We start from the raw sequence: 27,807 nt of genomic DNA, 5'->3' as shown, positions 1-27,807 counted from the left end.
AAATAGATCCCAAAAAGATCTGTCAGCACTGAAATAATTTGCTCATGCTTGCCTTTCAGATGTCAATGAATGTGAAAAGGACCCCTGCAAAAATGGTGGGATTTGTACAGATATGGTTGCCAACTACTCTTGCGAATGCCCTGGGGAATTCATGGGAAGGAACTGTCAGTACAGTAAGTGTCAAAGTCTGGATTTTGAATCTATGCAGTGTAAATACATTACTGGTACCCTGTAACTAGCAATGTGACACCCGGTCCCTATACTACTTCAGTACTTGTTACAGGGGTGTATGCTGTATTAAGGACAGTAATGAAGCAGGAGAGATGCCAGGCAGTAGGCCACAACAGGATGATCACATGACAGATGTGAGCAGGAAATACAGTGATGATAAGTATTACATGAATCTATAAAAATGAAAAATATTAGGGCCCATTGGTGCAAAGGCAAAGGCACATTTTCAGATAGGTATAAACCTAGAGTTGCAGGACCTAAGTAACTTTCACCAAGGAGCAATCTAATTATTGTTCTGAGTAGTTGCTTTTTTTGTAACATTTTTTCATAATTTGCTATTGCTCTTGTTTTAAAGCTCAAGGTGCCCTTGGGATATTTTTTAAACCTTTTTTAACCTGTATTTTAAAAAGAATCATACCCAAAAGGCATGAGAATGCTCAACAGCACAAATAAAAAAATGAGTAAATCCTTGTTATTGTCTCAAAAGAAATCTGTCACAAACACAACTCATGGCTTGACCAATACGGGCAAACAAGATGTTAACAAATGGATTTACACATCAAGTACCACAAAGTGGCTCTGTTTGGTGTGCAGCATCTGTCATCTCCTATTGTTCCTTCAGATCCAGGCAGCTGTCTCAGGGATATGGAGGAACTCTGAAACCTGATTTTGTGAACAGTATTCTGTGCGATTTTCTAAGGTCATATCCCTTGGTTACAGCTGCAGACTATACTGAAATATATACAAGACCATTGATATTGTGCTAAGAAGCAAATACATTTTTATTGTACAACAACAGGCATCACTCTTGACCAGTAAGCATGTCTTAGGGTGTTCAGTTTTTCACAGATACATAATGGCATTCATAAAAACAGGTTTATAAAATACAGAGGTGCTTGTATGACCCATGTTTCTTCTCTGTTCTGTGAAGACACGTAGTCCCATTTTCCAGTGATGTACATTGTCAAAATGAACACCGTCACAAATGGTAAAATGTTCACACATTCTATATTACTGATTACTGAAAGGAAATTGAAATTCTCACACCCAGGTGTTTTGATGCAGGTAGGTACATAAAGGATATAAATGACAAATCTTTCGATGTTTGCAGACATTTGCACACTACTTTATATCATTTTGTTATTTGTGTGTCCTCCAAGTTGAAGTTAAATTGAAGAGTGCTAAAGAAAAGGGAAGTAACACAAGTCATAAAGAGCAGCGATATTTATTGACAGTGTGAACAAATATGTACAATATTCTCAGCATTCCATAATGTTAACATCTTGTCTAGTCATTTAACTGCAACTGTTAAGTTAATAACAATAAAAGCAATTTCATATTTCTGTCAAGAGAATGGCATATACATGCATGTGATCCACTTACCTAAACAGTGATTTTTTTTAAAACCAATTAGTTTTTGTTTTGGCCCAGAGTAATAATTCATTAATCATAGCAGTTGTCAGAGGTTTTAGAGTTAGATCCTGTGTTTGATATTGTGCATGTTCATAAAAAAAGAAAAGAAAGAATGTATGCCTAGTTTGAAGTATAAATCATACATTGATACTGTGTGAGATGATGGTGCAGCATTTCCTAGCTACTGACTGTCTCCAGGGTTTTTATTTATTTGTTTATTTATTTATTAATGTATTCATTTATTCTGAATATTTTTGCTTCTGATGAGATACAAACACTAGAGACTAACATTCTCTCAGTGTTTCCTCACTGCATGAATAGCACAAGCTAAAGATTTGGTTAAACAAGAATATACTGAAGCATCTTTGTCCCTGTGAGACTGCTTGCGTGGATGTCAGACTGTAAATATAATAGTAACAAAATATGTTGCAGCGAGAAATCAACATGCATTGTTCAATCAGTAAAATGTAATCAACCAGTTAGCAGTATCCAATCAACAGGAGGTTAGCCAGAGCACTGAGCACAAGCGTTTTAAAGTCGTGGACAGTCATCAAAATTGAAAGGATAACCAAGGCTTTGGAAGTACAGTAGAATCTCAGAGTTACGAACACCAAACTTACGAACTGACCGGTCTACTGAACACCCCCCCTTTTAACCAGAAGTACACAGTCACTCACCCATGTGTGCAATGCAACCAGATAGGAGCTCCTATAAGCGGCGTGCTAATCACAGAGAAGGCACAATTACTGTACCAACAAATGTATCCAGAAAGGGGAGGCAGATTTCAAAGAAAGTACGGACAATTTTACGAGGAGCAATTTGTTTTAAACAAAGCACAGTTTGTTTTTCAAGCCAAAGGAGGCTGAATGTCTGAGCAAGCTGCAGGAATGCATTTTGTTTAAAATAAAATAAAAACAAGCGCTACGTTAACCCATGTTTTCATGGATGTTTTTGCTACAGTTCCAATTTCAATGGTAACTTCAATGTAGCCTTTGTATCATTATCCAGATTGGGGTTGTAGATAGCAGGTGTACACATTTATTAAACCATTGAAGGTTTAATAAACCATTTATTTACCCAGTGGAGGTGGGTTGTCGAGGATTTGTGGCACACTCTACAACCCGGTTTCTCAGAGACGTCGGATTCAGTGGCCAAGAGTTGCGTCGCACAGTGAAGAACTTATCTGAAGCAGCAGAGAGGAGCAGCAACTGGCTGTGGTTGAGAAGGAAAGATTCTGGCTGGGGATCTCAAGCACAATAGAAAGAAAGAAAAGCTGATGTACAGGTAAGTAAGCTGGGCTGAGTTGAGTGGGGGACGGAGGGGGGTGATGCTGGGACGCCAGAATCACCGTTGAGCCCTCTTGAGGGGCTAGTCGACGAAACACTGAGGATGGAAGGTGCCCACTTGAAGACCCCAGAGATGTACCCTACTTAGCTCAATCCAGACGGTTGTCATGCTGATGCGCTGGGGAGGCCGCACTGTGGTTGATCCCCGGAGCCAGCATCGCTGCCGTTGTGTGTGCTGATGCGCCAGGGAGGCAAAATAAGCTGATCCCTGGAGCCAGCATTACACTTCAGCCATTAACACCAGACAGAAGGATATCTACATCATCATATGGAAGGAAACGTAAATGGAGGGAGACACATATGGATCACATTAGTTTACTGTAAAGCTACGTCTTAGTTGGTGCTTATCTTGGCGAGAGCCGAGTTCAAATCAGCATGAAGTTTTAACATCTACTCTCGTGTAATGGAAATCTTGAAAACTCATTTTCAGAGTTACGGTCATTTCAGACTTACGAACAACCTCCATTCCCAAGGTGTTTGCAACTCTGAGGTTCTACTGTACCTTGTTTTTTAGAGCCGTATTCATAAATGGTGTTTACAAGGCATTTCACTTTAGTCATGTCTAAGAGTTACACAAGTGCAAACTGAAGTCTGGCTATAAGGACTTTCAACAAAACTTCAACCAATATTAAAACAAAAATCTATTTAAAAACCCTTTGAGCTGAATGCGTCTAACTGTCATATAGGCACTGTTTAACTATATTCTTGCAAATACAAGTGGCTAGGCATGCAGTCAAGTGTAATTAATTGCATACTGGTGGATTAGCCAATAGATGCAAAAAAAGTTAGGTATTTTTTTTTATAATTGTAAATGTTATCATGTATTGAATTAGTAGCAATTGAAAGTAAACAAAAGAATATTTGTTTTAGTTCCAGGCAGACTCATGGTTCCTTTACTGGCTTTGAAATAAAGATGCCTTCACCTAACCTTCCAACTTATGCCCTACTCCCTCCAACCCAATTATTACTCTGTTCTATGTGTGGAGGAGGAGATATGTACACAAGAGGGGAGTATTTTAAATTATAACAATGTACAGGTGCATCCCAGCTGTACATACAGCTTCATTACAGTAAATGTATTTTTAATCTGTAATACCTGGGGTACAGTCAGTGCAGGGCAGTGGAAAATATCCCTTGTAAAATAAGACAATGATCCAATGCAAAAGTCACATCCATCTGTGTCTGTTATGCAAAGACTGTTAGTGAAATGTGTTGTTTACAGGATCTTCTGTCTGTTCTGTATTTGGATTGCCCTGAATCACACCAGCTGGTCCCCGATTACAGCACAAATTACCACTGTGTTTTTTAGAGCTTGCTGTGTACTTTCTGTCTCTAGCTATAAACGAAATGCTTGGCAGTGAATCAGCAGGTTATGTGAACAAAACAAATACAAATCTGTTGGCTCTGAATACAATCTACAACAGATTAGATTCATTACAATCGACAGTGGCTTATTTGGGGTCAATTTTAATGAATCAGGGAATTAAATTATGATACACTAATTATACTGTAATTCTATGCACCCAGCTGAACAAAAACAGGCAGAAAAAAATCTTGTTGCAACATTTCCTGTACTGGACCAATACATAGACACCCTTAGTCTGTCATAATTAAATGTGTGGTGTTTAGGCAAGTTTACATAAACCATTTGTAGCTAATCTGGTTTGGGGACTAAATGCAACCCTTCAGACCATTCGCTCCCCCAGCTGTCTCATAAGAATTCAGATGCTTCTGGCAGGAAACTGCACATAACTGCACTTGGCAGCCAATCTACAACATCCAGGATATTTCAGAGCTCTGTTCAGTATAAAATAAAAAGAAACGTGATTCATGTCCTGATAAGCATATATTTATCACAGGTACAAATACTGCATTCCTCACTGAAGATTAAAATGAAATATTAAATCTGAAGCAAAATGTGGAAATGTGAAAAAATGCCAAGCTATTAAAGGTGCCCAGCCATTTAAAGTGGAGATATCAAAAACACAGGTCAAGTTTCAGGAAACCATTGGGGCAACCTTGCACAGCACAAAGCAAATAGGCACAACTGTAAAACCTATGGGGGCCAAAGTTGCCCCAGTTGTGTCTTCTAACTTGCATCAAAAACACAAGCTAAGTTAGAAGAAACAATTGGAGCAACCTTGGCCAGCACCAAGCAAATAGACACAACTGTAAATGCAGTGGGGGGTTGCCCCAATTGTTTCTACTAACTTGGCATGTTTTTGATTTCTACTAACTTGGCTTGAGTTTGATCCGCTTTTATTGTGCCTGAAAAACACAAGCTTTGACAGTCATGCTTATTTGCTTGGTGCTGACCAAGATTGCCCCAATTGTTTCTTCTAACTTTTATCTTGTGTTTTTGATTTTTGATATTAAAAACTTTAATATCTCCATTTTAAATGGCCGGGCACTTTTGATAACTTGCCATTTTTTCACATTTCCAATGTGATTTTGTTTCAGATATCACTTCTTTTTTTTTACTTTATAACACACACACACACATTACGGGAATAGCAAAATTGTTCAACCTATATTGAGGCAATGTATTGCCGTTTGGATAGGGTAAATGTAAATAGTAGCCTAGTCTGTTGAAAGAGTTACAATCTGAATCTGTGTAGCGTAGCGGTTATGTAGTTGGAGTGAAAGTATGACTAGTTAGGGTTCAAATCCTTCCTTTATATATATATATATATATATATATATATATATATATATATATATACACACACACACATACACACACACACACACACACACACACACACACACACACAACGTAAAACTTCAAATAATCGCCGGTCTCCAGTACTCGCCAGGTCTCTAATAAGCGCTGGGGCTGCTGGGAAATACAGTAAATAGATGCCGGGTCTCTTTTAAACGCCAGGTTAATAATATGATGCGCGTCATACTGAATGTTCCAGCCAATACACACACACACATGGCTGTACAGCGAACTTACCAATTTGTTTTTCAACAGCGATGAAGAGACCCTGAGGCTCAGGATGAATGATAAGAAAACTGAATTTAATATATTTTAAAAGGTACACGTATCAGGTTTTTTTATAACATTATTCATTTTAAAACCAGTTGTGAAGCTTGTTTGAGCATGCTGAAAATAAGTAAAATACAAACTTGTTTTCTGATATTAACAGGGTTGCCTTTTAAGAGCATATGAACATAAGAACGTTTACAAACGAGAGGAGGCCATTCGGCCCATCTTGCTCGTTTGGTTATTAGTAGCTTATTGATCCCAGAATCTCATCAAGCAGCTTCTTGAAGGATCCCAGAGTGTCAGCTTCAACAACATTACTGGGGAGTTGGTTCCAGACCCTCACAATTCTTTGTGTAAAAAAGTGCCTCCTATTTTCTGTTCTGAATGCCCCTTTATCTAATCTCCATTTGTGACGCCTGGTCCTTGTTTCTTTTTTCAGGTCGAAAAAGTCCCCTGGGTTTTTTAGTGTATTTGTATGTGTTATTATTTTTTGTTGTTGTTTTTTTGTGTTAACAGTATTTAGTGCATTTGAGTCTTGCATATTCATATTTTGCTCCTTTTCCAGCGTTCTTATTTATCAATGTACACGTTATAAAAACAAACGAGTCACTTTTGCTTTGATTTTGTGATAAAACTGGTAGTTGTATTGATTTTATTGTTAATCCTTAAACAGTTTGAAGCATTTTTTTTGTGTGTTGTGGACTAAAACTATGTTTTAGTCTTGGCACTTTCACTGCATATTCTCTCTGGTCACAGCTCACACGCTCGCTCAGTCGCACCCACAGTTTCTCATTCAAGTTCAGCGTTGGACTGTCTCCAGTCCTCAGGCTCATGCACCCCCTTATATAACCTCCCGTTGTTTCGCGCCACTGTCCGGCTCATCAATCAGTCACATCCATGCTCTGCAACCCCCGAAAACAGCAACACACATTCTCCCCACTCATTCACTCACTTCCCCTTTCCATACTAAGGAACGGTGCGACACGTTCCCCTTACAAACGAGACAAACTGAACAGACAACAAATCCTGCAACAAAGAAATTGTCCAGGTTGTTACAATATATTTCTTACTTTGAAAGTAAAAATATTTGAAAGAATGATGACCTTTATGTACAAGAATCTTCACTAATATACAATTGAACAAGAACTGCTGCGTATTTATTTTCATTTCATACAGTATTACATGGCAGTGTTTATATCTGATAGTGAAGAATAAATAAATAAAGATCAAGATAGATAAAGAAATAAATAAATGTCATTTATTTTAATATTTATTAAGGTATTTATTTATGTTTTACTTTTACCAAATATATAGGCTATCCTTCAGCATAGCTAATTCTCAGAAATTGACATTCATTTTTGTCCAGTGGGACCACAAATAGCGTTACTCTCATCAACAAGTATCGAGAGGAAACCGTACTTCCTTGCATCAATAGGGATCACAATGAGCGTTACACTGAAATGAAACCAAAAATTTTCAGAGATCAAGATCAGAATCTCAGAATGATGACATTATATAATATGAGATTATTTAATATAAATCATATAGACGTCACAATAAATGTGTACCCTAGTATATTTCCTTGTTGATAAAAGATCTGCAAAAAAACATAAGAAAACGGAGAAGGACATTTTTACCTTCCTTTGGTGACTTATTTCTCTTACTGTATGACAGGTATTGACTTTTTTCCTGCATTTCACCTAAGAGTGTTGGGAACTACAAATTAAAAGTGGAATGGTGCTTTTGGCTGATTTACTTTTGCTGCGCCAATACCCTGAAAACACGTAAACTATCCTTGCTGAGAGTCTCTGGCAGTTCTCGCTGATACCTTGGCATGAGGAACTACCGTTCCTCTCAATTATTCACTGAGATAAGATTACCATATCAAACATTCTGAAATGCTCTGAAATAGCTTAAAATACCAAGTCACACTTTATTTGACAGAAACACATCTTTGAATCAGAGTCTTATGTAAAACCAACTAAGGCTGCTGTCACCTTAGGTTGAGGTACTGTATTGTTTCTTTTCCCTTCCTGTTTGTGGTTGTTAGTTACTGCGCTGGTGCTTGTGCTGTACTCTCTGGTGATTCAATGTAATGTCACCTGTGTGGCCCCAGTACCTGAAGGGGCTATATCACTTCTGAGGGATAACTAATATCTAGCATGTATGTTAATTTCGCATTTCATGGTCACTGCTTTTTTCAATAACAGCTTAGAGTCAATAAAAGCAAGCCGTGTCAGTTGGTAAGCTGCTTCATTTTAAGTAGGCTTGTGTATTTAGTAGTACCAACAAGAAACGTAGTTGTACAATAAGAATTCTATGTTTTTAGTGTTCTATGATTACAGAGATTTCTCATCAAAATGTCTGCCTCTGGATAAATAACTGTGTTTCTTTTTAGTCCTATTGCATATTATTGAGTGTTTAACATCGTTTTAATTAGATCAGATTGAAATTCTGGTTGCAATAACCCATCTGTTGATTCATGTTTTAGAAATGGGGAAAATAAACATAATACACCTATGTATATTTATATGAATGCATTTAGTTGTGCCCTGTCTCCATACATGTTATTCACACAGTGGGAGTGTTGAGTTTAAATACATTTAAATGGGAAACCATTAGTGACATTAACTCCCGTTTTCTTTACATACAGTCATTGAAAAGAGAAATATAAACATGTACGCAGTCCTGTAGCATACAGGGGCTCTAGAAACATACTTCACTGAACAGAACACTGATAGAAATAAGTGAATCATGTGACAGCTGTAATGCGTTTTTGTGAGTGACAAAGGAGTTGATTTAGTGTTCAACTTGGCAATAATACGCTGCAGTGACAAATCAGTGCTTCAAATCAATTTGGCAGCTTAACTCTGTGTACTACTTCCAATGTGGCCTGCAGAAAAATGGCAGTGTTAGAGCAATGCAAAAAATGTTTGAGTTTAAGAAAGTGTTTGCTAAATTATTGAAATCAATCCACAACATTCTGAGTACTTAAATATAGTCTGTGAAAAAATAGCAATTATTTAAAAAATAAGAACTTTACCATCTTCACAGAGATTTCTCATTGCTTTGATAAATTATAGAAAACACTTATTTTCTAAAACTCTGCAGTACCCACCAAGCAGATTGGAAATCATTGCCCCCACTCCATTCTTTCATTTTTTATCATTCTCTTATCATTATTTGTTTACTAAGAGGACTTTTAAACAAAAAGGGACAGCCAATTTTTTTCTCCTGGATAACATGGGGTCCACCTCACCCCAACGTGGTGAATTACAAATAATACAGACTAGTGCAATCCACCCTCTTCATTAGCAGCACACATCTCATTGCATGCATGCCCCTGTTCAAAACCCACTGACACTCTCAAGCAATCCACAGTGTTCATTGTGCCATGATAGCAGCACACATCTCATTGCATGCATGCCCCTGTTCAAAACCCACTGACACTCTCAAGCAATCCACAGTGTTCATTGTGCCATGATAGCAGCACACATCTCATTGCATGCATGCCCCTGTTCAAAACCCACTGACACTCTCAAGCAATCCACAGTGTTCATTGTGCCATGATAGCAGCACACATCTCATTGCATGCATGCCCCTGTTCAAAACCCACTGACACTCTCAAGCAATCCACAGTGTTCATTGTGCCATGATAGCAGCACACATCTCATTGCATGCATGCCCCTGTTCAAAACCCACTGACACTCTCAAGCAATCCACAGTGTTCATTGTGCCATGATAGTAGCACACATCTCATTGCATGCATGCCCCTGTTCAAAACCCACTGACACTCTCAAGCAATCCACAGTGTTCATTGTGCCATGATGGCAGCACACATCTCATTGCATGCATGCCCCTGTTCAAAACCCACTGACACTCTCAAGCAATCCACAGTGTTCATTGTGCCATGATAGCAGCACACATCTCATTGCATGCATGCCCCTGTTCAAAACCCACTGACACTCTCAAGCAATCCACAGTGTTCATTGTGCCATGATAGCAGCACACATCTCATTGCATGCATGCCCCTGTTCAAAACCCACTGACACTCTCAAGCAATCCACAGTGTTCATTGTGCCATGATGGCAGCACACATCTCATTGCATGCATGCCCCTGTTCAAAACCCACTGACACTCTCAAGCAATCCACAGTGTTCATTGTGCCATGATAGCAGCACACATCTCATTGCATGCATGCCCCTGTTCAAAACCCACTGACACTCTCAAGCAATTCACAGTGTTCATTGTGCCATGATAGCAGCACACATCTCATTGCATGCATGCCCCTGTTCAAAACCCACTGACACTCTCAAGCAATCCACAGTGTTCATTGTGCCATGATAGCAGCACACATCTCATTGCATGCATGCCCCTGTTCAAAACCCACTGACACTCTCAAGCAATCCACAGTGTTCATTGTGCCATGATAGCAGCACACATCTCATTGCATGCATGCCCCTGTTCAAAACCCACTCACTCACTCTCAAGTGTTGGGCTTCATCCTGCACTGCCCCCCCCCTTTACCATGGACCTTTATGAAATTAAGATATGCATCTTTTTTTAACCCAGCTCACACTAATCTACTTGGCAGAAAGTTGCTGTAAAATCGGTTGGAAAAATGTCATTAGTGGAGAGTTTATTACTGATTAATTTATTTTGTTAATCAGTGTGCACAGTGAGATAGATTTAGCTGTCATTTCAGTGCTCATCTGCCATCAGTGATGTCACATCTCAGTGAGATGATATATGCTGTGTGGTCACTTTGCAGTTTTTGCACACATCTGTTACCTCTCCTTGTGTGCACTTACTCCCTTGGATTGGAGCTCGTTAATGACATTTTAAAACATTTGGTCTTGTGTGCTGACAAAATGGGAAAATGAAATGATGGGGATCTGATTCACCACGCACCATGTAGCTCAACTCTATTCAAATAAAAAAAATAAACAGGTACTGTCAGGAAATCTGATTTGAAATGTGGTTATTAATATTCCTAAATCAATGAGCATTGCCACTGAGTTAATGACCCTGAGGATGGCTCATGTTAAAAATGCCCTGATAAACTTGCATTTAATTCTTTATGGTACTTGAAATATTACAGTAAAGCTTATACATGTTACTTGTGTGTTAGTGTATTACCCTGCAGTGTATCAATACGTGTGGGACCCTGTGGCAGGGCGAGAGCCCTACCTGTATATGCACTGTGTAGTGTCATTTTGTAATCAACAGGACAGGTGTCATGGCCGAAGGCCTTGAAAAACGACATGTCCCAAAAGCCTCTAGGGCTGAATGGGAAACACCTGGGTGTATTTGAGGGAATTTGAGTAAATTGAATTATTGTTTGTGTGGTTGTAATTATTGGTATGTGCATGGGTATATAAGCTGGGCTTTGTTTGTGTTTGTGTTGGGTGTTCAAGGAGGAGGAACAGGAACAGGAACGGGAGAGAGAGAGGGGGAGAGAGAGAACGAGAACAAGAGAGAGAGAGAGAGAGAGAGAGAGAGAGAGAGAGAGAGAACGAGAGCAAGAGAGAGAGGGGGAGAGAGAGAGAGATTTAAAACGAAAGTAAAAAGATTGCTACTCGTGGATTCTGGCGAATTCAGCCCAGTTTTTGGCATGTTCTGCTGTTACAGATGACAGCTGAGTTTCTAGGTCATGCTCAGTTTACCATAAAAATGTACGCAAGAACTGGATTGTGAATTCATTTGAGTAACCCTTAGTACATGAATCAAAATTAATGTATCTTTTTTACTCTCCCCAGAAAACATTAATTTTTATGAAGAAAGAGAAATCAAATTTAAATGTGTTTTTTAAAAAAAAAAAAGCTTATTTCTTTATTACAATGAAGAAACTACATTGCACATGAAAATTCATTAAATAAGGCATTTTCCTTTATTAAAGGTTACTATTAAAACACATTTTTGAGAAGGAACATGGTATTCCTAAAAAAGGACATCTCATTTGCTTATGTAATGTCCATCAATATATAGTCATGCGTAGGGGTTTATCAGAGCTCAAAATGAACAGAATGGCGAAGTTCAACTTTTATTTTATTCACCTATCACACGCAAAAAAAAAAAAAAAAAAAAAACCTATATCAGCTCTTTCACTTATGGGTTTTAAGAGACCAGTGCCCTTCAACAACTTAACATAAATATTATTGTATTGTATTGATAAAATATTCCTTATCTGTTCCTGATAGTTTAAACTGTAGGCTATAGATAATGGTTAAACAGTTAGACTATGCAAATATAACTCTGGCACTTACAATCTGGCCTACCTAAATGTCCCCCTGTAGTTCAATTGGTTAAGCAGTTCCTCACTCCTCCCACCTTAACTGGTGTGTAAAAAGCTTTGGGATCCTATGGGATGAAAGGTGCTATATAAATCCAAAGTATATGTCTTTCATTTAAATAAAGATCTTTTTTTTAATTAGGGGTACGCCTGGTAATTTTGGGAGTTCAAAGTGTTTGAAGACCCTGGGTAATCACCTTCAAAAGGGTGAGAAATGGCAATCTGTCTGGTATTGTAAAGGGGTTCTAAACCACCCAGGGTCTTGCAGTGTGGTATGCTGACAGCATAAGCAGGTCTCCCATTGCTCCAGGAGTTTCAGGATCCTCCATTTATGTGAAAAAATGGACATTCCATTGCTTATCAGTACCTACTTTGGGATGGTGGTGGAGGGCACAGCAAGTTTTTTGTTGCTTTTTTATTTATTTAATTTTTATTTAGCACGTTCTTATCTCAAACTCAGCTGTGGGTAAGCACAAAATGCAAGACCGGTTGTTTATAATTAGGCTTGCTACACTCTACCTGCCTTTAAAGCTGTAATTAACATTGTTAAACCATCTCAATTTCTTAATTACATCACAGATATCTGACGATGATGAAACGAGCTGAAACATGTTTGTAGCTAATACATTCCTGGCACAAAACTGATTTCTTTACACTCACTGTAAGGAAGATGTTGTCACTACACTACACACCACTTGTTTCACGAAATAAATTCCTGGAGAAGCACGTAACAAATGCAGAATTAGCAAGAAACAATAGGGGGGATTCATTACGTGTTTGAATTAAAAAGGGCGTATATAAATCTGGTGATATTGAGCAATGAACTTGCTAGAGCGTCGAACTAGTCAATTGGCGCCTTTTTGTTGTGGCTCAATAAGTCAATCTTGCTATTAATCGATATGATTTTTTTAAAGTGACATTTGAAGGCAAGTAGTTTTGGTAGGAATAAACATCAAAAACAACCAAGCCTATTCATAATGTCAGGCTGTTTAGAATGTCAGGCATTTCCATCTGTGGACTATTAGAAGTATGCACTGCAACACAGTATCAATCTAGAGACAGTTATTAGGTGGCACAGGATGATACATTCAACCAGTGGCATTCTGTCACTCTTGCAGTTAACCCTTTTGTGGCCAGTATAAATGTTTCCAAGTAGGAAGGATTATACAGGATTATATATATATGCAATTAAAATAAATCACGTGAACGATTATAGATATGCTATTTGTAAGAACAAAGTACATCATCACAGAAAGCCAATTCTTACATTTGTGCGTAACATGGTAATGTATATCAAGTAATAGTCACCCATAGTTTGTTATATTAGTACAGCAAAATACAATATTATATTTGAATTGAAAGGTTCTGGAAAGCAGGTCTATCTCTCTCTGTCTCTCTCTCTCTGTGATCACAATGTTAAAATGCCTCCAAGCTTTCCCACTCGTGTTGACGTCATACTCCTCCGACAGACAAGGACCAATCAGAACGCGAGACTGTTATGCGTTACTTGTTTGGGTGGAGGGGTTATTTTTGTGTTGTGTTTTTGTTTAAACTTTTATTTTGGCTCCGTGAGCGATGTTTTTTTCAAAAAACAGAAAAAAAGCTTGATAAAAAAACAAACCATGAATGGCCATTCAAAAAAACTCTAAATCCAATAGCAAAAAATGTTCCTGATCGCAGGCTGGTTCCTTGCATCTGTAAAGCATTTGTAAAAAATCCTTGGACAAAACAAACTGACAAACACAAAAGAACCCCATCCAGAAGTATTGAAGGGAAATGGTGGTCAGAAATAGATGCAGCCTAATGTTAGATTAGTTGTAACAAAAACTACTTTGTAAGAAATACTGTAAAACAAATAGAAAGCGATAACCACAAAAGAATCTAACAAACAAAGGGATCCCTCTCTCCTCTACTTCCTTCTTCCTCTCTTTAAAATCAAAACCAGAACAGGAAACAGAAACTCAGGTAAGGGCCCCGTCCCTTTCAGGAAATGACTAGGGGAAAAAAGGTGCAGGGAGCTAGCGCTACTGTAAAACCCTAAGTAGAAAGGCAACTGAAAAATCAAACAGGTACAACCTAGGGCGCCTATATATATATATATATAGGCGCCCTGAAAAGCTCTCAATAAGAGACAGGGATAGAATATCATAAGAAAGAAACTAAAAATACAAAAGGAAAGCGATCGTCTGGCCAGGCACTGCTGTTCAGAATTAGAATAAGCAGGTGATGTTTTACTCCATCACTATGTGTGGCTACTGCCACAATAGTACCGCCAGCTATTCTAGAACAAAAGTTGAATTTTCACCACTTGTAAAAGCTACATTTCTGAAGTGAAATCTTGGAATGGGTAATGTTGTATCATGCTTCTTCACTGTTCTGCTTTGCTCACAATCTGCAGCCTGTGGGGGTAGCTAGTTCTTTGGACCAAGTATATAAACTTTGTCTGGCTTTATGTCGTCATATCCAGAGGTCTGGGGTTCTTTATGCCAGCTTAACCTGTGCCCATGATATCATAACAGCATTACTGCATGTGCTATAAAAGCAGAAGATAAATAGAGCAGCCTGTCAGATATAGTATTCTCCATGCTAGTTATAACCTCAAGCACTCAAGTCCAGTAGACAAACATGTCACCATTTTTGTATTTTTGCATTCTTTAGAACCTATACAGATTGCCTATACAGCCTCCCATTGTAGCTGTGATCTCAGTTCCTATATCTGATTACATGTCATACCACCTAGTGAGTGTTATCCGAGATGATATCTACCATGTCTTTGATGACAAGGAGCACAGTGCGCCTGCATGGTTCCTCGGGGGATTAACTCCTACCTACAATAAGGTGAAAGTAAGACCAAGCATTCACACCTTGGTGTTTTGAAACCTCCTGTGAAGTCAGAGGCCCCCCACCCCCTCCAGGCGCTGTAGGATTCCAGTTTTGGAAAGGGACTGGAGTGGCTTCACAGCGAACCTCAAACAGATTTTTTTTAAAAAACACCTTCACACACTACATGTGCATAAGACATGTTTAGCTTAAGGGCATTCTCAAGCAGTGATACTCGTACTGCCTGGAACGGAGTCAGTTACGACTTCTCATCATATGGCACGAGCTGCATGCTGAATTTCAATATCTTTTGCACGTATTTGCTAAGTACCTCTCAATATTTTATATATGCAAATAGCATTGTCCATCATTACTCCCAATATACTGTAGTGATCACATTTAATTTGCGTCTGCATCTGTATGTCCCCCTCAGGTTTCCTGTGCATCTCTCCACTTGACGTGAGATGGTAGTGTAGAGGCTTAGTCCACACAGCAAGCCTATTTCCAGCAGCTGTTCTACATTTCCCTTCTGGATACCCTGTGTGAATAAACGGTAGATCAATACTTCAGATTGGTGTTGAACAAAGATTGCTCATGCAAACCCCATCTCAAATTAGTACATGGTTATGCATTTATGAATGAATGAATGAATGAATGGAAGACAACTTGTTCTGGAAGTTAACAAGTTAAGTATTTTTTTTTCTTTGAAAATTATTTTATACCAAGTCATAAGGGATAAAAGGACATGTTGTTCTTTGGAAATAATTTTAATTTGAAAGAATTTCCTGACTGGGATGTGTCTTGACCCTCTTGGGATTACATCTGCATTTTTGAAATCGCTGTGTACTGTGCGTCAAGGTCTCTCTGAGCGTTGCTGTAGAGAGTGTCACTTCATAAAGAAGGAGCTGTACTGGTGAGCTACAGGAGCACTCCTGCTCACATTAGGGAATGTGCACCTTTCAATTTCTGTTCCAGATTGTGTACACAGGGGATTACATTTTAGTCAAAAATGAATACCATCCGATCTGTTTAATGCTGGTAGAGCAAAGTTGGACTTTCGTAACAAAGCATTCATTGTGTAAAACTGCTCTGACATAATTTCAGTACCAGCTGCTGACCACTGCACCTTTAATCACATTCAAGAGGGTAAGTAGTGCTAATTAAATTGCACTGATTTGAGATTATTAAGACCTCCTTTCCAAAGATGAGAACAATTGTCATTATTATTATTATTTATTTCTTAGCAGACACCCTTATCCAGGGTGATTTACAGTTGTTACAAAATATCACAGTGCAAAGTATCACATTACAAAATACACCACCCACTCGATATATCGCTGGTGTTGGAGTCCAATATAAATCCACTATATATCGAGGGCCGCGATATAGCGAGAAACCCATAGAAAAACAAATAGGCTAACAAATACTGTACAACTTAGAACAGTAATTCTAAGTGCCTATGTATATTGCAGCTAAGGCATACGCAGTTAGACAGTAAAAATGGGGAGCCAACTCCAGGACTGTGATATATCCAAATCCGCAGTATAGCGAGGGGCGATATAATGAGGAGTGGATGTATCATATTATAGAATATCACATTACAGATAAGAACAGTTATAAAGTACAGTAAAATCAGTAGAAAATAAGATCAATTTCAAATAAGAGCAAAATAAGGAATATAGTAAAAAATTACATGTAGGAGCGAGTTCAACTAAGAGCAGTTAAACTTATAGTAAAAATATTTGCTTATACAAGTAAAGTCCATTAAGGGCACATAGTATGTACGATAGATGGCTAAGACCAATTTCAAATAAGGGCAATTACAAAAAGCGTGAATACGGATACCTATAAGAGTAAAATGAAGTACAAGATAAAGGAAATAGTTATAATTAAGAGCAGTAGTAGAATTTGGCAAAGTATGGAGCATTTCAGTGCAAACTGATGCAAGTACTGGTATGATTGGGTGCCATATAGTCCAGTACAGTCGAGAGTTGTGAGGTTTACAGATGCTGTCTGAACAGGTGTGTCTTGAGGAGGCGCCAGAAGGTGGTCAGGGACTGAGCAGTCCTGATATCCATGGGTAGGTCGTTCCACCACTGAGGGGTAAGGGTGGAGAAGGAGCGGGCTCTGGAAGCAGGGGAGTGGAGGGGGGGGCAGCTAATCTGCTGGTGGTGGAGGAGCGGAGAGGATGAGAGGAGGTGTAGGGAGAAATGATAGTCTGGAGATAGGAGGGAGCAGAAAGGTCGAGACAGCGATAGGCAAGTACAAGAGTTTTGAATTAGATGCAAGCAGCGATAGGGAGACAGTGGAGGGAGCAGAGAAGCAGTGTAGCATGGGAGAAACGAGGAAGGTTAAAGACAAGGGGAGCAGCAGAGTTTTGGATGAGCTGGAGCGGATGGATAGCAGAGGGAGGGAGGCCGGCCAGGAGGGAGTTGCAGTAGTCAAGGTAAGACAGTACCAGGACTTGAACTAGGAGCTGGGTGCAGTAGTCGGTGAGGAAGGGGGGAATTCTGCATATGTTGCAAATGTAAGATTCACCCTCATACTAATTGAATAGAAAATAAATCATAAACTAGCCGGTTGCCGTAGTAGGCAAAGAAAAGTAAAGATACAGAGAAAACCATTTAAAAAGCAAAATATGCACTAGAAATACTGTACATAACCTTTGATGAGGTGTTAATAGGTAAATTATCACCAAGTATACTTAGTCACATAAGTAGAGGACAGAAAATTTACGATTTAGTAAAATTGTAAAATAAAATAATAAAGCCTTCAGTATGCTTTGGAGCATTAACACAGTACATAATATTTGAACATTAAATATGAATCATTTACATTTCTAACAGAGTAGTCTTTCTTTTTTAGAAGTGACAGTGTTAGTAATTCTTATACCTTTTTAAACCTCACCTAAATCCAATACATTTTCAAAGAAATAACTCGAAACCAGTAACAGGACCACTAGGCCCAATACACTTGAAAGGCCCATTGTGGATTGATGACACAATGTCACATTTGTGCTTTGGGTTATCTAAGATGACGTATGATGTTTTTCAGTTGTGGCTTTAATACTCTACTTTTTATGGTGATTTCTTTAAACACGTGCCTTATGTTGGCTTGTAATGAACTGGTGTGTGCTACAAAACTGTTTACATGCACTACTTGAGAAATAAAACAAAGGCTTTACTATAATGACAAAAATAACATAAGAATCTATTGCGTTTTGCAGAACAATATATTTTTTTTTACAAGAAAGACATACTTTTCTATTGTCTGCATTTAACGCTAAGCTGCTGTTAGATTGGGCCTGGCACTGCTGGTACAAAAGGGACTTTTTATGTGTCTTGAGGCTTGTTTATTTAATAAATCTAAATAACGATTATGTTTTATTTATGACAAAAGCTTCAGAATCTAAGAACATTTTTTGGCTGTTATTATGTTTTGCTATTACAGTACAATTAAAAATTGAAAGTTGGTTCATGTTCTGACGGGACTAATTATATTAAAAAAGCTTTTTAAAGAACTCAGCATGGAAAGCTACTTTTTCTATGGACTAGTTTGGGGCAGGTCTGTCAGGTTAGGTAGGTTACTTTCTAAAGACTAACATCCACAACACCGGCTTTCTTTAAACTAATTTCCTGACCTCTTTTGTACTCGCTCAATTAAAAACTACTCGTTGCTACCTGAAGGATCAAGGTTAACACCCATCCCAGATCCCCTGGCAACCTCCTCTCAACCACGACGTGTCAGCTTCTAAGGTAACTTTATTAGCAAAAGGAGGACATTTTAATAAAAAAAAAAAACTGTCAGATTTCTAATCTGCTGTTACTAAGCAACTCATCATTAGCACTCTGCAGCTGGAACAAGAACTAGAATCACTATCTTCTAGCCATAGGATAACCCTGTGCTACAAGAACTAGAACCACTATCTTCTAGCCATAGAATAACCCTGTGCTACAAGAATTAGAACCAATGTTTTCTAGCCATCAGATAACCTTGTGCTACAAGAACTAGAACACCACTACTGTCTTCTAGACATGGGGTACCCCTGTGCTACACTTTTCTGTTGTCACAGCGATACAATTGCAACTTTTGAAATTGAGAGAAATAGTTTAAGAGCCCACTGGGTTGTTGTTGTTGATTGTTAAAACTATTGGTCACAAATATTGGTCGGTGGCCAGCACTTTTAAAATGTCCACACCTTCTAATTTGTTATACTTTGTTATATCACAGCCCTTTATAAAACAGCTTTACAGATTTTTCTAAATAAAATTATGATCTGGAGAATTATGTTGTTTTCATCTTTTGAAAAAGGCTGTCTTGGCTCATGAACATTGGATCACAATTACTTCAATAGCTATCATGCATTTCTAGTTCAGCACATTCCTGCAAATTGAATGGTAAATGGCCTAACCTGTTATATAAGAAATAGTGTTGATACTCGCTGGCAAAGATCATTTACTGTGCTAGGTTCTGTGTGCTAGCATATGAAGAGTAAAAGGCTTTGAGGACTCTTTGTTTCTCACCTCGATGCATCCCCTTGCTGAAACGGGAGAAGACTTTCAAAAGACTGTTAGTTACCACAATGGTATTTTGGACGGCGAAACCAAAGCACACACCTTTCTGGGTACTTTAGGGTTTTGTTTTAGATCGTTTTATTTTAATAATGTTTTTTTTATCCAGGTCACCTTGTTTTAACCTGCAGTCTGGGTTTTTTCTTGACAGAATGCTCTGGTCCACTTGGAATGGAGGGTGGCATCATATCCAACCAGCAGATCACGGCTTCTTCTACACACCGCGCTCTCTTCGGCCTCCAGAAATGGTACCCCTACTTTGCCAGACTGAATAAAAAGGGCCTGGTGAACGCCTGGACTGCCGCCGAGAACGACAGATGGCCGTGGATTCAGGTAACAGATGGAAACCAAGAGCAAAAGGATCAAATAAAAGGGGGCTGCTTGGAATCTCATCTACAACGCTGCTGTTAGACTGGGATTAACAAACATTACATACATGCAGCAGAGCACGTTCTAAACCTGAATGGATATTGGTTTGTTTTTCTGGCTTTCAATGAATCATGGTTGATTTCATACCTAGCAGATTGAGTTGATGTAGAACCTCATTCATCAACCTAATTCTGTCTTATATTTGTCTTATACTGTTGTATTCTCTAATAGTAAAGTGATCACTCACAGCCTGGTTGAGAATGTAATATCAAGATCTATTGCACATTACTTTTCAGAAAAAACTCTAACACTTTGCATTGAGTGTCTTTAATAGCTGTGTATTTACACAGTAGTTACTTAGTAAATAAATGTCTACTTACACATAATTACAATGTTATTATGCATAGCTACAATGTATGCTATAACCCTAACCCTAACCCTAAACCTAACCATAACTCTAAACCTAATCACACCTCTAACCCTAACCATAACACTTTAATGATACAGTTGTGCACTTACATATAATGTGCAAAAAGATTTACATGTTAAGTACATTATAACTATGCATAATAACTTTGTAATGCTGTGTAAGTACACATGTATTTACTATGTAACTACTATGTAAATACACAGTGATGAGACACTAGTGTAACGTGTTACCGAAAAATAACTTTAATTTTATTATGCAACACATTTCATTCCTTATTTCATATTGAATTCAGATGAACTAAACATTAATTCATGTTACATGCCTATTATCACATATTCCTATTATCAAGCAAGTTCATTATAATGCTGTCCTATTCATGATACATTGTTTTGTTTGAACAACTGCTGCAGTGCTCCCAGATTAATGTGCGTTAAAAAGTCTAGATAGTTGATTTTCTGAAGAACCTCTTACCGCCCCTTTGTGTATTATATGGTTATTTATTATTGGTTATGACTGTCTTCTTTGGGTTTCAGTGACCAGTTTTTCAAAGAGGATTGAAATCCAATAAACAGAAATCCTTCAGGTCACAAGAGAGTAACTGACCCAACCACACCCTGAATTGCAAGCACCTGGCTTTAGTAGCTCAATACTGCCAGCTGTGAAGCTCTGTAGACTGCACACAGTTAAACAAGATAGGCTTGTTTTGTTGGGGCCAGGTAGTGGTCCAGTTATCTCTTACTCTGTCAAGCGATAACACAAACAGCATCTTCTTTAAGAGCACATATTAATGCTTTAATCTAGCTTTTGATTTTGTTCATTAAGGCCTACTTATACCCACTTCACCCCACCCCTACAAGGGTAAAGACATGTTGTTGTTCCCTCTCAGTTCATCTCTAACAGATAGGAGTCAGAGAAAGAAGCTGCTGCTTTCATGCCATTTCCAATTGCCTTTTAATTACAACAGCCGTTTGCGATTCTGCGATTCAAATTAACCATGTATCTTGTTTTTAATGAGCCTAGTGTCAATAACCACATGCCACATTGATTAAACCTTAAATAGGTCATGCACATCCTCAAAGGATCGAAGAGTCAGGAGAGTAGACAGTTAACATAGCCTTGCCATGCTTTCAATAGAACTCCACTAATCTATTTTTACGAGTGCCCACTGTAACAAAATGTACCCTGTACCAGTATTTGCACAGCAGGTATAATTGGTTTTATGTCTCAGTCCTTTCTACTTGCTGATTATAATTGTGAGTTATGATGATATTTTTTTCTGCACATTTGAAAGTGGGACCAGGTGTATGTTTGAAGCAAATGTTATTCGTAATATGTATATATACTGTGACGATCCCTGGGAGGGTGGGGGTCCCTCAGGGGTTAACTTGTGTGAATGGGTGAGTGGTTGAGGGGTAGGGGAAATGCGGTTGGGGGTGACTGACTTCAGTGCATGCTAGGAGTGGGAGGTGCGGTGTAGGGAGGAAGGGATGCGAGTGATTGGAGGGGAACAAGGGTAGAGTGAGGGTATAAGTAGGGGGCACACTGCCCTCGACCCCTGTTCTTGGCGCGAACGGTAGAATTGACAGGATAGAGAGTAAGAGTGAGGAAAGTGCTTGAAGGGAAGTGGAAGGTTCTAAATGTTTAACATGGTCATTATTAAAGGGATACTTTATATATTCTACATTTTTTGTTATATTAATTACTATTCCTGCCTCTGAAAAGACTGGGCAGCTGTTATTTTCTACCCCCTTGTACTGTCATCTGCCATTTACCACTGACACATGGCACAGTTGCAGAATGACATTTCTAAAAACTACTGCCCAGAGTGTGAACATGTTTTACTGTCATTCCCTAGAACATATTCAAAATAGATTCAACATGTTTTATTAAGCAAGGCAAATGCAGGCGTACCCTCGACATTTTAACCAGTTAATACCATTGCAGAAGGACTGTGGGATATTTTTTCTTCATTTTTATCCCCAAAATTGGCTCCGGACTGAAAAACAGGAGAAACAGAATGAAAAACCATTGCTTTGAAGTTGTATTTCAAACTTATGTAAACTACAAATTGCATCATCTCACATTCTATTAGTTCAGGGAAATTATTAACCAACAAAATGCGATGTATTAAGCTGTTGTAATTGAGGTTTTAATTGTACCATGTGGAATGACGGTTTTCAGCTCTGAACTTAAGTCCTGACAGGGGGTGCATAACTGTGAAGAGAACATGGAGAGTTTCCATATGCTTCTGGGGTTGTCTGTCTTAGTAATTGGTAACAGTGAGAAAATGTGTCACCATGGTATGTGTGGTAAAAAAATAAAACTTGAGATTTCTCAAACCAGTTCAGAAAATATCTTGAAGTGTGTGTAATATATATATATATATATATATATATATATATATATATATATATATATATATATATATATATATATATATACAGTATATATTAGTGCTGGGACGAACACATGATTTTCATGTTCGGATATTTGCTCATAATTTAAATATTCGTTCGGCTATTCGTTAGTTTTTCAAAAAGTAATAAAAGCCATTATATTGCTCTGAACTCAGGCAGAGACATCATAACAGCAGGGGCAGGGAGCGTGGCCATGGCCCTCTGTGTGTGCCTTTATTTTACAGCAAGACCTTAAAATATGTAACGCGTTAAAATAGAAAAATATCCCAGGAGTAAAGAATAGGTTGTGTAGGACTTACTTTACCCCAGTGAATTAACTACAAAACAAAGACGTTGTTTTGTTTTTTCCTGAAATAAATAGTACATAAGGTTGACAATGCATTTGATTTTATTTTTTTCATTCCTTGCCATTGCCGTTTCTTCACAGTAATCAGTGGCCACCGACATGTTTTCATAAAGTAATAACATGAGGTTTACTTGTGCCTTTGTAGCTGAACAAGCAAACGAAAACTGAAATTTAACTTTAAACACTTAACGTAAAACAAACATGGAAATTGCGTTGTAAAGTGAATGGGGAAAAAACTCACTTTTTTGGTTCTCATTTATTACATTCCACATAACAGAAAGTCACAACAAAATATATATAATATATACAGTCTGTATAAAAATTACTACACAACATTTTCAGGAAGTTGGGTACTGTTTAAGCGAGGCATTTCAGTCCCATGAGATTCTGGCTCGCTCTAAAGCAGCAGTACGCATATTTTGTCCCAGATGGCTTTCCATAGAGCTCAATAAGGGTGCACGCGCATAATCTGGTCTGTTTAATTTTTACTGTCTTAAACTTTTAAATAGAGGCTCAAGAGCTGCTGTGTTGATTCTGTGTTTTTTTTATATATATATATACTCTCACATATCACACAGAGATCTTTTTCATTTGCCATATTTTGAAACTGGCGCACAAATAAGTGCAAGGTATTTTTGTCATTTGTAGCGAATATGAACATCTCATTTTTGCTTCCGAATACATGTCAAAAAATATTCGTTCAGATATTTGTCCCAGCACTAAAGTGTTGTCCCAATAACGTATGCTAAATAATATGAATACCACATTTCCAGATATATGGACACAATGTAAAGTGTAACATACTGTAACAGGGCGAGCAGCCCTGTACAGTATTTGTTTGTTTTATTTTACAACGGGGTCCCCTCCGCCCGTGTTATTTTGTGTTTGTTTGTTTGTGTGTATTTATTGTTGGCTTGAACAAAAAAAACACTTCTACAAACAAATAGACACAAAATCACGGATACGAGTACCTTCAGGGTTCACAGTAAGTAGCAATCGTTCCTTCTATTTTTAGTCAGACTTACGTCTCTCTAACACTCCCCCTTAATGAACCTGGAGAGCGTCTTTTATAGTCTGTGGCTGGAACCTTAATTACCTAAGTTGATACAATAATTTCCTTAAGGCTCCAGCCACATTCCCACAAGGGTATTTAGGGAAGGGGTTTTAACCCGATCCCCACCGACTACACAATATAAAAGACCGGCTTTTTCGCTGGTCTCAAAACAGTACATGAAACGGACGGCGCTTCGCCGTCCTAAAACACAATAAATACACACAAACAAACAAACACAAAATAACACGGGCGGAGTGGACCCCGTTCTAAAATAAAACAAACAAATACTGTACAGGTCTGCTCGCCCTGTTACACATACACACAGGGGTCTCTACGACTGCCTCCACTGTCGTTAGAGATTTCATTCCCCGTCGGGGATAATAAGACTAAGGAGAAGTATAAATGGAGTGACTTTGCAATTAACACTTTCTTTCTGTGTTAAACACTTTTAAATATATCTACTCTAAGGGTTTGCCAAACAAAATCCATTTTCAAAAAGGAATCTTTTTTTTGTGAGAATGTGTGAATAAAGTTTTAATTAAATTGTAGGTTGTCATGCCTGACACACAGTTTGGCAGTAACAACTGTGGTTGTGAACTGAAACACATATAATGTAAAAACATTTGATAATCTGGGGGGGATTGTGGGGGAGGTACTAATGTGGTTTTTAAAAAAAAAGTATATGTAATTGCAGAGTACTGTGTTAGCAGTAATTGTTGGCAGTCTGAAGCATTCTGTTTCTTTGATGTTGTGGGATTGGAGCCTCTTACCTTCAGAGCCATAGTTGATTACCATAACTGTATATATGATGTGTAATTCAAGGACATTGGGTTCATAAATTATTCCTAAATCAGTGCCGCCATCCTTGATGCATTATGATAACAATTACAGCAGAGCACTTATTGAAACTGCTTATTTGAAGTCACGGCGAGTAAAAAGGTGTTTGATATATAGGAATGGAAAGAGATGTCTGCTTTACTGTAGACAATGACAGCTATTTCTGGAGCCCCATATCCATTTCCTTTGGATCCTGTGGTCTTCAACTACACTTTTACTAGCACTCTACACTTAACTGCCATTCCACTCTCTGATGACTTCATTGTTAACTGAAAACTGACAACATTCTGGGACTGTTATCATAAGAAAACAGGAATGTCTCCAGTACTGAACACTAGCAATTAAATATATAGACCCCGTGTGACCTGGCACTAGCGAGACACATACAATTGAACGATATGACAAGAAAAAAATATATATTTACATCGCAATGAAATTGAGACCAGTCATTTAAGTTACCCACAATAATAATACAAATGAAAACAGTTTAAAGCCTTGGCTATCCTTACTCCTGCCAAAAGGTAGTGCAAGCAAAAACAATATTGATCAGCAGCACCAAGAATGCTGCTTCATCTGATTTAATAATCTATCAAGTGTGTGCTACTCAGTGGGGCAGGGCTGAAATTCTCAACAAAAAAGTGCAGGTACTCACATGCGCAGCTGGTTCACAATACATTTATGAAAACCTTAAAAAATGACTGATAAAATATAACCAATTCATCGTAAACAAAGAAGCTGAAAATACTGAAAGCTTTGTACCCTTCTGCATGTATCACTCAGTTAATTCATCAGCTTTAGTAGAAGTAGGGTGACCAGATAGCAAGAGTGAAAAATCAAGACACTTTCAGTTGGTGAGGGGAGGAAAGAAACCTTGTGAACTATACTGCACAACGCAAGCAACGCAAACTACGCATCTTTCTTCTGTAGATAGGCTTTTTTATTCATTTGCCTTCCTGTGTGCATTGCGGTTAACTTTCTTGTTTACTGCTGTTGACCTGCTGTATTGTACGTAGCAGGTGGACAAAGTCAGTGCTGCATTGTTTTGATTTAGGTTGCTAAAATCTAATTTTCAGCATTAGACGTAAAATACCAAAAATGGACGACAAAGCAAAGTATATTTCGGCTGAGGATCGTGTCAAGACATTTCCCAGATAAACTGTACAATCAGATGGAGGTAATCTTGTAATGTGACTTAAAGAAAATACAATCAATTGCTATGACTTCAGAATCACACATTAAAGAAAAGGCTACTACAGAGGCTGCTGAACAGACTGTAAAACAAACAACAGCTTTCAGAAACAAACTGGAAAGTCAGCGCAGACAAAAAAAGTATTCCTGTGTTGGTTGTACCCAAGTTAAGCACTACAGGTACAATCAAGCACAGCTACCTCGGTTCAAACAACCTGCTGTTTACTTTTTAAACGCAGTAGAATTTTAGACCCGAATAGGCACGTTTTCTTTGTTTTTACTCGGTACTGATAAAAAAATTCCTGGATGGGACAAATAACATAACAACAAACGTGCTGCATATATGGACTTTATTAAAGAATGCCAGATACATCTGTATAACTTGGCAAAGCTTTGCCTACACTTCCAACCGATTCAGTGGATGCAGACGTGCAGTCTCAATGTATGGGCGAATCCACACCAGACAGAGAATGTCGGCAGCAACTGTTGGGAGATGTTGCATGCTTGCCTTTTAACAAATGACAGCACTCTGTTTTAGTAAGGAAGCAAGTACCACTATTTTTAGGCTTTTATAGTGCTCTGAAATATTAGGTGTATTTAATGTTTAAACAGGTCCACGAAATGTCAGTGAAATCCTAATTATAACCCTAATCCTAATTGGATGACTTGACCATGGGCATATCATTGAATCCATTTTTTTGCTTTTTAGTGACAGGCTCGTCGACAACACCAGCCATCATGACACTTTGCCAGTAAAACCGGACGCACAGACGCAGACATGAAAAACACATGACGCATACTGCATCATATGACTGCAGGTTAACGTGATTGGATAGCCGTATAGATGCAACACAAACAACTCACTCAAACAACACACTCTAAACCAGTATGCTGTTGCACCGCGAGACAGTACCGCAGCCACATATACAAAATTTCCTAACGAGAAAATAAAAATGTCACATTTTACGTCTGGGTTTTCAACGTTTACTCTAAAAATCGGGACAAATGGCGTCCCGACAGTACCTCGATCGGGACGTGGGACAAAGCCCCTAATATCAGGACGATCCGGATTTTATCGGGACGACTGGTCACCCTAAGTAGAAGCATTAGCTTCACCACATGGTAAAGGCCTCTGACTTGGTATGTGTTGTTCTTCTCAGCTGAACAGTTTTACAACCTCACACGATCAGGCCCATTCTCAGCACTTCCACAGTAGGTCTTTGACTCAACTAGATCCTTCATTATTAAATCAATTAAACAATTGATCTTATACTAATGAAGTTCATTATAAACATCATGAAGTGTCAGCCAATCAGGTTCTGAGTAGAGTAGTCTTTATTCTATGGTTATATTATTAAATATCTGTTAGGTTTAAGGTATCATTATCTGGGGTAGTCATTACTTTAAGATATTCAGCCTGTTGTTTTGTTGTCTGAAAACATTGCATTTAGTATTTTGTCACAATGTACTGAAACATATGTCTTTTATCTAATCTTGAATC

The 27,807-nt window shown here is 38.3% G+C and overlaps 1 protein-coding gene across 3 annotated transcripts in view; it reads left to right on the top strand.

Annotated features, from left to right (window-relative positions):
- LOC117973476 (EGF-like repeat and discoidin I-like domain-containing protein 3) overlaps positions 1 to 27,807 on the top strand; it is a 172,113-nt gene that overhangs the window by 73,234 nt on the left and 71,072 nt on the right. For all 3 annotated transcript variants that reach the window (XM_059033745.1, XM_059033703.1, XM_059033796.1), the window contains 2 exons: positions 60 to 173; positions 19,817 to 19,998. In XM_059033745.1, the coding sequence (XP_058889728.1) occupies positions 60 to 173; positions 19,817 to 19,998 (296 nt within the window). The remainder of the gene's footprint in view (positions 1 to 59; positions 174 to 19,816; positions 19,999 to 27,807) is intronic.

Source organism: Acipenser ruthenus, chromosome 1, assembly GCF_902713425.1.
Source record: "Acipenser ruthenus chromosome 1, fAciRut3.2 maternal haplotype, whole genome shotgun sequence".
Lineage (NCBI taxonomy): Eukaryota > Metazoa > Chordata > Actinopteri > Acipenseriformes > Acipenseridae > Acipenser > Acipenser ruthenus.
The sequence above is the reverse complement of the archived record's forward strand: the minus strand, read 5'-3'. Positions and strand labels throughout refer to the sequence as shown.